General features: G+C 39.5%; 1 protein-coding gene across 3 annotated transcripts; it reads right to left on the bottom strand.

The window, feature by feature from the left end:
• Window positions 1–221: 221 nt before the first annotated feature.
• LOC134345396 (adiponectin-like) lies at window positions 222–11,703 on the bottom strand. Of its 3 annotated transcripts, XM_063045996.1 has the most exons (5): window positions 11,556–11,703; window positions 10,034–10,107; window positions 6,566–6,679; window positions 5,509–5,859; window positions 222–996 (listed from the first exon to the last, which is right to left on the bottom strand). In XM_063045996.1, exons 3-5 carry the CDS (start codon window positions 6,639–6,641, stop codon window positions 476–478), a joined length of 948 nt encoding a protein of 315 aa, XP_062902066.1. In that variant the 5' UTR covers window positions 6,642–6,679; window positions 10,034–10,107; window positions 11,556–11,703; the 3' UTR covers window positions 222–475. The 3 variants fall into 3 exon arrangements, with proteins under 3 accessions (XP_062902066.1, XP_062902067.1, XP_062902068.1); XM_063045997.1 differs by lacking the exon at window positions 6,566–6,679 and having other exon boundaries at window positions 11,556–11,698; XM_063045998.1 differs by lacking the exons at window positions 6,566–6,679; window positions 10,034–10,107 and having other exon boundaries at window positions 11,556–11,699.
• Between the last annotated feature and the right edge of the window lie 1,252 nt (window positions 11,704–12,955).

Here is a 12,955-nt window from a genome sequence, read left to right as displayed (position 1 = left end):
TTATATCATATCTTAGGCTGGAACTGTCCTTACTTAGTAATGTTACAGCCATGTCCATTAGGAGAAGAATTGCAGCTAATTTTGTCTTTACTGTGTATATTTATAAAGGTCTCGGTGTGGATGACTCACTGAAGTTCATATGGCTACTTTTACTCTCTCTGTAGTACATGACCAGGCATTTCACATTAAAATATAATAATTTGTGAACAAGATGATTGCGCTTAGTTTAAGAATCTTTATTCAGTTATATCTTAACAACTATGTAAGAAGATTATATGAAATATGCATATAATTCACTTAATTTTTGAGGTTACGGATTCATAGTAAAGAAGCAAAATACGGAACTAACAATTTTCTTCTCCGATTCTCCGTGTTCTCAGTTTGTAGTTAGAAAACAATTAGTGGTGGTTACATTTTTAAAGTGATTTATATAGAAATTCTGTAATTGTTTTAAGAAAATAGTAATGAAACTTCTTTAATGCAGATCTGGGTACAAGAGGAATCCTGTAAACACAGAGTCATTATTGTTGTCAGCATAAATCCCATTAAATGTATTGTCTCCATAAACCTGCAACCACACTTCATCCCCTTCATCCAAATGAATAGCTGCAGAACCTCCAGCTTGGTCAACATCATTATTCTGAAACTGATCATAAGTAAAAATGATAACCTTATTGTTTTTATACAAGCCAACCTTGACATCCTTAGTATAGACAGTAATATGATATGAAAAGAAATAGATCCCTGAGTATGGGCAAGTGAACTTTCCAGTGTCTTCATTGTAGTGCTTTTCATCATTGTAGAAAACTTTGGAGAACTTGATAGGCATGTTTGGGACAGGATTTCTTGAGGTCAGACCCACGCTGAATGCTGAGCGATAAGAATACCCACTATCTCCCTTTTCTCCCTTGTCTCCTGGAAGCCCAGCAAGCCCCTCTTTACCATCTAAACCTGGTAGGCCAGGTACTCCTTCATCACCCTTTGGTCCTGGTTCTCCTAAGGAAAGGAAAGGAAAATAATTAATGACTGATATTTATTAATCTCACAGATTGTGCACTCACTTAACATTGACTTCTTTACATGTTCCTTCTCCAAGTATTAAAACTTATAGACTATTATAATTTCTAACTTGCTGTTATTAGCAATTTGCTTTGATGCCAACAGCAAAGATGCATACATCAGGATACTCTTTATTGACTACAGCTCAGCATTCAATACCATCATCCTCTCAAAAGTAACTAATAAGCTCCAATACCTCCTTGTCCAATTGGATCCTTGATTTTCTTCTTGCAGATTCAAGTCAGTTCGGATTGGCAAAATTATCTCCTCTACAAATTCCATCAGCACAAATGCACCACAGGGCTTTGTGCTTGGCCCCTTGCTCTTCTTGCTTTACACCTTTGACAGTGTGTCTAAGCACAGCTCCAATGGCGTATTCAAGTTTGCCGATGACACCCCAGTTGTAGGCCGTATCAAAGGTAGTGATGAATCAGCACACAGGAGGGAGATTGAAAATTTAGCTGAGTGATGTCCTAACAACAACCTCTCACTCAATGCCAGCTAGATTTCAGGAGAGGGAAACCACAGGTCCATGAGCCAATCCTCATTGGAGGATCAGAGGTGGAAGGGCAACTTTAAATTCATGGGTGTTACTATTTCAGAAGCCCTGTCCTGGACCCAGCATGTAAGTGCAATTGCAAAGTAAGCACGGTAGCGCCTCTACTTTCTTAGGAGTATGTGGAGATTTGGAATGACATCTAAAATTTTGACAGACTTCTATAGATGTGTAGTGGAGAGTATAGTGACTGGTTGCACCACAACCTGGTATAGAAACTGCAATGCCTTTGAATGGAAATGCCTACAAAAAATAATGGATTTGGCCTAGCACATCATGGGTAAAGCCTACCCAACCATTGAGCATATCTACATAAAATGCTGTTGTAGGGAAGCAGCGTCCATCATCAGAGATTCCCACCAACTAGGCCATGCTCTCTTTTCACTGTTGCTATCAGGTAGAAGGTACAAGAGCCTCAGGACTTGCACCACCAGCTTCAAGAACAGTTACTACCCCTTATCCATGAGGTTCTTGAATAAAAAGGGGGATAACTACACTCACTTGCCCCATCATTAAAATGCTTTCACAACCAATGATCTCACTTTAAGGACTCTTTATCACATTATTTCATATTCTTATTATTTATTGTTATTTATTTATGTTTTCATTTGCACAGTTTGTCTTCTACACTCTAGTTGATATTTCATTGATCCTGTTATAGTTACTATTCTGTAAATTTGTTGAGTATGCTCAAAAAAATCAATCCCAGTGTTGTATATGGTGACACATATGTACTTTTATAATAACATTCACTTTGAACTTTGAGTTTTAATCCAATGCACACCTGTAGGTTACATTTTAATGTAAACTGCGTGAGAAGTATCTGACCAAGTGGTTCCCTTCCACTTTTCATTCTATTGATTTAAAACCGTAAGACTTTAAGATATAGGAGCAGAATTAGGCCATTTGAGTCTGCTTTGCCATTTCATCATTGCTGATCCAATTTTCCTCTTAGCTCCAATCTCCTGCCCTCTCCCTGTATCCCTTCATGCCCTGACTAATCAAGAATCTATCAACCTCTGCCCTAAATGTACATAAAGACTTGGCCTCCATAGCTGCCTGTGATGAAGAATTCCACAGATTCACCACTCTCTGGCAAAAGATATTTTTCCTCATCTCAGTTCTAAAAGGACGCCCCTCTATTCTAAGGCTGGTCTTGGACTCTCCCACCACAGGAAACATCCTCTCCACATCCATTTTATCAGGTCCTTCACCATTTGATAGGTTTCAATGAGTTCACTCCTCATTCTTCTGAATTCGAGTGAATACAGGCCCAAAGCCATCAAACACCCTTCATATGACAAGCCATTCAATCCTGGAATCATTTTCATGAACCTCCTTTCACAGGAATGATTCCAGGATTGAATGCTTGCCAGATTTCAGGGAATGAAATGATTGTTCATCAATTCTACAATCCGTTGCTGACTCCTTTTACCTGAATGTCAACGATGTGATGCAGACAAGAACTTACTCCAGTCAATAAGGAGATCAGACACAGGCTGGCTCAAAAGTATGAAGTCTTTATAGTTGGTGTCCCTGAAAGAAATCAGTGTGCCAATTCTGGGGTCTCATATTTTCTGAGCTCCTGGTTATTGAAGGTATGTCACCGGTGGTCCCATCTATCCCAGCATGAACAAAGAAAGAACTAAACCTGCTATTCTTGATCAACAAAACTATAGTGTTGTTTGAGTGAGGTGACTGAAAATGGTCATTTTGCAACTGAACACGAATTGTATGAAAAAATGCATCTGACACTTTTATTTGCTACACCATGTTATGCAATAAAATGCTGAATAACAAACTTCGATCAGTGTTCCCATTCAAAATATACAATAGAAAAATGCATGTGACCTCAGCAAAATAAATATTCATAAATATCGGTCTGATTCCATTGATTTCAGTGGAAGAAAATGCCACAATTGACATGACATTAGTAACTGGTTATTCACCTAGTTGCTGCTGCACAACCTTACAGAATGCAGCATTGATAGCATGGTTCCACAGAAGAACACTTTAAAAAATAATTTATTGACTGCAAAGTTCTTGACATGACTTTAGAAGAATAGAAAATACCCAGCAGGGTTTTGGGGGTGGTGGGGTTTAGAAGCTTTTCACTCCTTGTTGTAGGAATTTTCACAGGTCTCCAGTGGAATAGTCCACACTCTCAGAGCAATTGCAGCCATCCCATTCTCCTATTGACTACTGGTCAATGTATCATCTCTCATATGGCCATCAGCTCCCAGCTGCACCAGAGGAGAACACCTTATATTCTGTATGGGTAGCCTCCAACCTGATGGCTCGAATATCAATTTCTCCTTCCAGTTAAATGTTTTTCCCTTCCCCTCCCCTCTTCTTCTATTCCATGCTCTACGGCAACAAGGCAGAAATGTCATGTCGGTGAAAAGCCACGTCATTCACTGTACACATTTCTGGAAAAACATTGGACACACTGTGGTGAATAGTGTAGGAAAGGGTCTGGTCCTATTTCACACAGCATTCATTGCGATAATGACAGTCTTGGAATATCTAAGCCTGTGAAAATATTTTTCATAAGTGAGGTGTGGTGTAAGAGTTTTTATGTGATTTATGTTTGAAGAAATGGGTGGTGGTAGATGCTATTTCTTGTCATATATGTTCTTTCTTTTTCTTCCTTTTACTATTAACCACTCTCACTTTCTACATACAAGGTGAATACATTAGATTCGTATCAATGGATATTGATATGATGTGTAAGAAAAATTATATTAGGAAAAGTTAAGCTGTTAACACATAACAAAAGCGAGTAAACTGTGAGAAGGACATGTGATATTTATGGAAGGTGAAAGGATGATAATATATATGGAACAAGGAGTAATATATAGAGGGAAAGGCCATTATGAAAGATAGGGAGAGGGAGAAGAAGAAGGAAGGAAGATCCTAAAATAAATAATGGAAGCGAGTGGGATACATAGAAATTAGAAGCATAAAATTGGAGGCTTGCATTTTTATAGCACTTTTCAAGTTAGTTACATTTTCTCTGTCAGTTGTGAAGTACAGTTTACAGCTGTAAAATAGAAAAGGCAACCCTCAATATGAAAACAGGTTCCTGAGGACAACCTTGTGACAGGGAACAGATCACTTGCTTCATTAATGTTGAGTGAAGAGTAAATAATGATAAAGAGACTGAAGCACCAGGAATCATTTCCCCACATTTCTTTTATGTACACTCAAACAAGTGTTCGGGGTCTTGGTTGAAAACCTCATCTGAAAGTTATTAGTTCCTACAACACATGATCAGCAGTAGTGCACTGAAGTGTCAGCCTAGGCAGTCTACGACTCACAGTGAATAGGCTAGGACATGACCAATGCTGTTAGAATCAATTAAATTCTTTACATCTTAGAATGCCTGTCAATACATCATATAAAATAGAAAGGCACTTTGGGAGCAGAAAGTAGTTGGTGTTGGACTATTTACTTCCTGTTTGAGTGGTAGTGTAGTGGTTAGCCCAAAACTTTACAGTACAGGTGACCTGGGTTCAATTCCTGCCACTGCCTGTACAGAGTTCGTACATTCTCCCTGTGACCACGAGGGTTTCCTCTGGGTGCTTCATTTTCCTCCCACAGTCCAAAGGCGTACTAGTTGATAGGTTAATTGGACATGGTACATTGTCCTGTGATTAGGCTAGGATTAAATCGGGGGATTGCTGGGTGGCATGGCTCGAAGGGCTGGGAGGGCCAATTCAATGCTGTATCTTAATAAATCAATGAAATAAAATGAAACAACTATTATCGGCAGGAAGGGTTTTCCACTTGCATTATGTTTGACTTCCCGTCACTGAGGGAATAACCTGCCCATGAGGCGCAGCTGCTCCAATGACAATCTCAACGCAAAGTTGACTTTCGATGTCCATTACCTGTTTCACCAGTTTCTCCCTTTGCACCACCACGGCCATCTCTACCGTCTCTGCCAGGGATGCCATTGTGGCCGGGACTGCCAGGTATTCCTGCCATCCAGTTCTGGCAACCTTCAATTACTCGAGGAGGTGCTTGGGGAGTTGTTGCCAGAATTTCAGGAGGACTGACGACAACAGGGGATTCAGTTTCAAGTTTAAGTTCAGGTTCAGGTTCAGCTTCAGCTTCAGGTTCCATGTCTTCTGGTTGTTCATTTGTTTCATCGGAGTAGGTGAGGCCAATTAAAACAACCAGCCAGAGGAATCGTTTGAATAACATCTTTACTGTGGTAACCAAGCTCTGTTCCAAGTGACCTAAAATATGTATAAATACTTAAAGTTAAAAACTCACCAATACAGAGGAAGATGATGTAGCCATTTAAATCAGACCTTCTTCCTAATGATGCCTCTCGTTCTTTCTGCTAATCACTATAAATCTCTGCCATCTGGTTATCAACTCTTCAGCTATTAGAAATACTTCTTATTCACTGACTTTTAACCTTTCATGATTTTAAATATATCTGTCATTCATTTCTTGGACTTTGCTGCTCAAAGAGCCACTGTTAATCTGTACCAAGAAACCATTCCAATAGATCGCTTGTGTATTCTCTCAAAAGTCTCCATGTGTTTCATAAAATACAAGAGCCAGATTTGCAATGTAATAATTCAGCAGGGACTGAACTAGTATTTTATGCCATTTCTCATAATGCGGTGCCAAATATTAAGGGTAATTTCAAAAACATGTATAATCACATGACCAAGGCAATCAATCTGAATATCAATACGGAAAACTTATTGACATGTTGACAGGACTGGCCATAATCAAATAACAAAAGTGTGAGACTGATGGTCCTGATGCTGGTTAGATGTATCAGGCCCACCACTGAGACCCACCTCACATCGATCACCAACCTCTCACCTGTTCTTCCAATTATCTATCCCTATCCCATTCTCCAATCACGGAAACCCTCACTACCATTCAGGGCCCCAAACAGTCCTTCCCGGGGATGCAATACTTCACCTCTGAGTCTGTTGGGGTCATATACTGTGTCCAGTGCTCCTGCTGTGGACTCCTGTATATTGGTGAGACCCAACATAGATTGGGTGACTGCTTCATTGAGCACCTATGCTCCATCTGCAAGAAAATGTGCAATCACCCAGTGGCCATCCATTTTAATCCCACTTCCTATTTCCATTCTGATATGCCTATCCATGGCCTCCTTCACTGTCATGATGAGGCCACACTCAGGTAGGAGGAACAACACCTTGTATTCCGCCTGGGTAGCCTCCAACCTGATGGCACGAACTTCAGTTTCCTGTACTTCTGGTAATGGCCCTCCCCCCACCTTCACCATTCCCCATCCCCTTTTCCCTCTCTCACCTTATCTCCTTGCCTGGCCATCACCTCCCTCTGGTGCTCCTCTCCATTTTCTTTCTTTCATAAACATCTGTCTTCTCCTATCAGACTCCCCCTTCTCCAGCCCTGTATCTCTTTCACCAATCAATTTCCCAGCTCATTACTTCACTCCTCTCCCTCCTGGTTTCACCTATCACCTCGTGTTTCTCTCTCGCCTTCCACCACCTTTTAACTCTACACCTCATCTTTTTTTCTCCAGTTCTGCTGAAAGGTCTCAGCCCGAAATATTGACTAAACCCTTTTCCAAAGATGCCTCCTGGCCTGCCGAGTTCCTCCAGCATCTTGTGTGTGTTGCCTTGACACCTCCCATCTTCAATTCCAACTACCTCCAACGCGACATAATTTTTGCTTTCCCTTCCATGTCATTAGCTCCAATCCTGACCCACATCTCCACCTCTTTCTGTGCCCTAATTGTTGTAATGATGTTTGCAGCTTGTACCACCATTTTACACAAAGCAGACCTCATGTACAGTAATAAATTGCACAATAAACTAATTGTACACTTGGTAATGTTGCTGGTGAAGAAATGTTGTACAAGGTAAACTTGCTCCTGTTTTGAACCATGATTTTTAGCATCTTATTTTTTTAATTTTTCTGGATACATCATGGTAAAAGGCCCTTATAACCCAACGAGCCGGTGCCACCCAATTACACGAATGTGACCAATTCACCTACCAACCCGTACATCTTTGGAATGTGACAGAAAACCAGAGCACCCGCAGGAAACTCACGTGGTCACAGTGAGAACATATAGATTCCTTACAGACAGCAGAGGAACAGAATCTGGTTTGCTGGCATTGTAATAGCATTATGCTATCCACTATACCCCCATGAATGCCCTCATCGACATGAATGATTGCATTTGAGAAGTTCTCAGATGATATATCCAAAAATCAACAATCGTACATCAGCAGACATTATTTTCTGCTTTAGCACTGATTATAAACTTCTGGCTCAAGCCTTGAACTGCTCACATACAGAGAACAAGGAATTAAATGATCTCAAAAGGAAAGTAAATTGAGCCATGTAAAAGACCATTGGACAATCGTCTAACTGACAAGGTTAATAACAATTTCAGCAAGGAAGCATGCCAAATCGCTGTCAGCTGTATGAAATGGAGATATATAGTAGAGGTCCTTTAGAGACGTTCTCCAAATGCTAGCACAGACAGTTACTTACCTAGTTGTGTCATTTAATCCTAGTAATATTTAAATGAATAATATTGGATTTGTACAAAGTCACCACATTATAAATACTACCAGAACCAGCTTGCAGTAGGAATAGTTTCAGTTATCTGTTGACATAAAGAACACCCTGAAGGTAAAGCCCTCAATTTAACATTGATGGTTGGAGCTGATTTGATGGTATCATGCCCAGTCTCTGCTCTCTGGGTGATACCTTGGGTGATTTTAAAGCCTGGTCCTGATCTTTGTTAAAATCTGGCCAGAATAACACCTAACCATGATGCTGCGTGAAATAAAAACAGCAAATTCTGGAAACACTCAGCAGGTCAGGAAGCCTCCCCTCCATGTACTCTGCCTGTATTTCTTGCTGGCTCAGTAAAACAGGCAGCATTATCAAAGGCCACACCCACCCCGAATACTCTCTTTTCTCCCTCTACCATCAGGCAGATGATGCAAAAGCCCGAAAGCATGAAGCTCCGGACTATTTTATGTGTTAAGAGATGTAAAATTGATTATTTATGTGATATGGACTTCCTGGTGTGCTAAGCATATAACGTGACTTTGAACTGATGGTTTTGTGCATGCAATATATCTACACAAAGAGGCCATTTGGCATGCTGGCAATTATTGTATAACTTACTGTACATTCAACTTTGCAACTACAACATTGAAATTGGGTGCGCAACTGGGAGACAGCAAGAGCTTTGGTCAAGAATGAAGGCTCTAATGGAAAGAAGTATTTGAATTTGAATTGACTTTTATTTTTTGTATCCTTCACACACATGAGGAGTAAAAATCTTTATGTTACCTCTCTGTCTAAATGTGCAATGTGCAATCATAGTCCTTTATAATAATTTGTAATAAATAGAACAGTCAATGTAACATAGAAATACACTAAATCAGTGTGAGTTAAGCAGTCTAATGGCCTGGTGGAAGAAGCTGTCCCGGAGCCTGTTGGTCCTGGCTTTTATGCTGCGGTATCGTTTCCCAGATGGTAGCAGCTGGAATAGATTGTGGTTGGCGTGACTCAGGTCCCCAATGATCCTATGGGCCCTTTTTACACACCTGTCTTTGTAAATGTCCTGAATCATGGGAAGTTCACAACTGCAGATGCGCTGGGCTGTCAGCAACAGTAAGCCCATTTCTATGTTTTATTCTGCGTGTTTCATCTTATGTTCTATTTCTGGCTCACTGTATTGTGCAGGAAAGTTTGCATAAAGCAATGTTTGTTCGAACAATGGTTTTCCCTCCATCAATATTCTCTACTGATAACAAGCTCATTCTATGTGGTCACTTCATTGCCCCAAAACTGATGTCTGTCTAAGTTATCCTGTTTGCACTTTATCAATCAGTTCAATTATAATCAGACTAAGGTTGAATTTACAGGGCTGAATCAAGCTAGCATTTCTGAGAGTACTGGTTATCAGACTCTCACATCTGGTTGTCCTCTGTACTCTGGTAGTCAAATGCAGAAGTAATCTGATTGTCTATGCAAAGGTGGAACACAGAAACTCTGAAGAGGGAGTTCAGATGCATTTTACACCCCACTCATGCATTAACCAGGGAGGATAGATAGTTAGGCTAAATGGTACCCCATTCAAAAAGAATTCAGTGGAAAAAAATGTAGTAGCAACAGCTAAATAGTACAAAATATAGCCTCAGTTAAGTTTTTTTCCTTGTTTGTATATTATTTGCTTTAATTATTTTAATGTTAGTGCATTTTAAAACATCTTTTTAAAGTTTTAACCATAAAAAGAATATTTGAAAAGTTTATACTTGTTCCTGTCTATTAGAAATATTTCAAACCTGTTCAAAAACACTTTACAGCTTCTAAAACAAAGACTGCTAAGGTTTTCTGGAGAATTGGTGTTGTATCAGGACATCTTACCTGAGGCCCACACACAGCTTAGAGCTTACTCTCCCTTTCCTTCAGATGTGGAATTCAACTGTTCCGTCCTTTACCTATTGGAAAGTTAAATGTGGTTAAATGGGAACTCTAGTTATTGGGGATGGTGGTGCAACTCTTTATCTTCTTAATCTCACCTTACAGTTTTGATATCAATACATCCATTTAACTATATGGCCTTCCACAAGAACTCCCATCTCCTCTCCCATCCCCAAAATATGCGGGTGGTAGGTTAATTCAGCACTGTAAGTTCCCCATATTATGTAGATGAATTTGAAAATCTTGGGGAAGAGTTGATGGGAATTTTGGGAGAATTAAATAGATTAGGATAGGATTAGTGTACAAAGAGGTACTTGATGATCACTGGGCCATAAACAACACAGAGTAAATGCTGGAGAAATGCAGCTAGTCAGGCAGTATCTATGGAGGGAAATTAACAGTCAAAAATTTGGACCAAGACTGTTCATCAGGGCTCTGATAGACCAAAAAGCCTGTTTCTGTTCTGTATCTCTCTGGAACACAATACATCTAACATACGAGGGGTGATTGATAAGTTTGTGGCCTAAGGTAGAAGGAGTCAATTTTAGAAAACCTAGCACATTTATTTTTCATACATTTACACACTTAGTCCAGCGGTCGTGGAACACACGGATCCCTTCTTTGTAGAAGTTGGCGTCTTGGACCTCCAGAAAGTGGTCCACAGCAGTGGTGATTGATAAGTTTGTGGCCTAAGGTAGGAGATAAATTATTAACTTCAAACTTTCTGCATAATCACTCAGAGTTGAACGGCACTCGCATGTAACGAGAGCTGTATCTCCCTCTACCTAAGGCCACAAACTTATCAATCACCCCTGCTGTGGACTGCCTGGAGGTCCAAGATGCTCTCGTTACATGCATGTGCAGTTCAACTCTTTGAGTGATAATCCAGATAGTTTGAAGTTAATAACTCATCTCCTTCTACCTTAGGCCACAAACTTATCAATCACCCCTTGTCTAGTGTTTATACATATTTTGGTCATTAAGCCCTTGCTAATAATAAAATAATGTTGCTGGAGTAAAGACTTTTACTCTAGAGCATGTATTTGTAATGCTTGTCTTCATTCACTGAATAGAACAATATTTCTTTGACTGTTGTATCTCTAAGTTTGAACAATTGAACCACTGAAGTTAACAGTACAGAAGTTTATCTATACATGCTGCAATAGTCATGCTATCATTTTTAAAAATTTATGCAATTATCCAACAAGGCTTCAAGCAAGATAATATTATCAAACTGAGGGAGCAAAATTACTATGTTTTGAAAGTATAAAGAATTACTCTATGGCAGCTTTAGCCCAGCCACTACAGTATATGACAAGGGCACAAGAAATAACACCATACTGCTTTTGGAATGCTACAGATTATAATAACTTCTATAAACAGCAAGCATAAAATAAGTAATTGTTTCAAAATAAACTCAGAATAATTCTCCATGAGAAAGATATTTTAGAATAGAAAATGTTACCTGTCAGTCCCGCTGATCTTTCCTTTTGCTAGGAGCCGACTCCTGGCAAAGTATCCAAGGCTGATGTCACATTATAGTCCTGTTGCTGCTCCACATGGAATTGTCTGTCACACAGAAGCAGGATCCTATTTGATGGTTGATATTTTGATCTTCGTTCATGGCTCTTTTTATAAGCTTACTAGATGCCAGTATATCCTCCTCCGTTGTCCTGCAGGAGCTGGCAATTACAAATTAAGTACATGATCTGAAATGCATGTTAAAAGTTACTTAAGATATTTTCCAAATGGGATGGCATTAGATCTGTTAATTTCAGTCTTAAATACAATGTGTTTCAATGTTAAAAATCCCTGGCCCTACAATGGGTATTAACACAATTCACCTGATAAGGTGGCTTACTTCTGCTTTTCTATTTGTGATTATTATTGTTTTTGATGCCTTTAGAGCAGTAGTAAATTGCACCTTTTACCATTATTGGATGTTCCAGTATGTCACATAGTGCAGCACTATATTTAGATACATTCCTAAAATGACCTCTGCATCTGTTTGGAAAGATCATTTCAGCTCATAGGCTGGTGTTCCATTGCTGAGTTATAAAAATAGCACATTCTGAGATCAACAGTTTGAGCTCCAGTTAAAGGCTCATTTCAATTACTACAATTAAGAAAAATACATTGGCAATTTTACACTGCATTCAATTTGTTTCCTCTGTTAGTCCAAGACATCAACGAGCCAATTATCTGCTGGTTCATGTGTGAAAAACAGCAAGGCAAGAGAATGGGAATAAAAGACTTTAATCAATAAATGTGAGGACTAACTCAGTGAGGACACTAGGGCTCAAATATATTTTTGCAGAGACCCTAACAGTGCCCTTTGAATCTCTCTCCAATACGGGGAGTCTTACCTTTTCATATTGTTCTTTACCTCAAATGCAGAAGGGCTATCTAGACTATCTGACTGGTGCCAAACAATGCACCAGTCAGTATTCATTGAGAACTCCCAATGAGTGGTGAGCAGGAGGGGCGGGAATCTCCCAACTTCTGCTCCTGAGTATTTGGTAAGTGACAGAAATATGTTAACACTTTGTTTGACCGATTGTACATTTACTTTGCAAGTGTCAGGATATTGCACAGTTGGATATTAAATGGGGGACTCAAGTCATTTTATGAGAACTGTTAAAACATTAAAAATGGAAATTGTAGCTTTGGTAGATTTGAGTGTGTAGATTTGATTACAGCTACTGGTTAATATTTTCCAAAATTCAACATTGGCAACCAAATATGAATCCTTTCCCAATCTCTCTTTGTGTTATTTATGAGCTTGTGAGATTTGTTGAGTCTCGCTAATGAGATGATGTTCATGGTAGATCCACCAGGGAACTCTCAACATTTGCCTGAATCATG

This window comes from Mobula hypostoma, chromosome 4 (genome assembly GCF_963921235.1).
Source record: "Mobula hypostoma chromosome 4, sMobHyp1.1, whole genome shotgun sequence".
NCBI classification, from domain to species: Eukaryota; Metazoa; Chordata; class Chondrichthyes; order Myliobatiformes; family Myliobatidae; genus Mobula; species Mobula hypostoma.
This window is presented reverse-complemented; position numbering and strand designations above follow the sequence as displayed.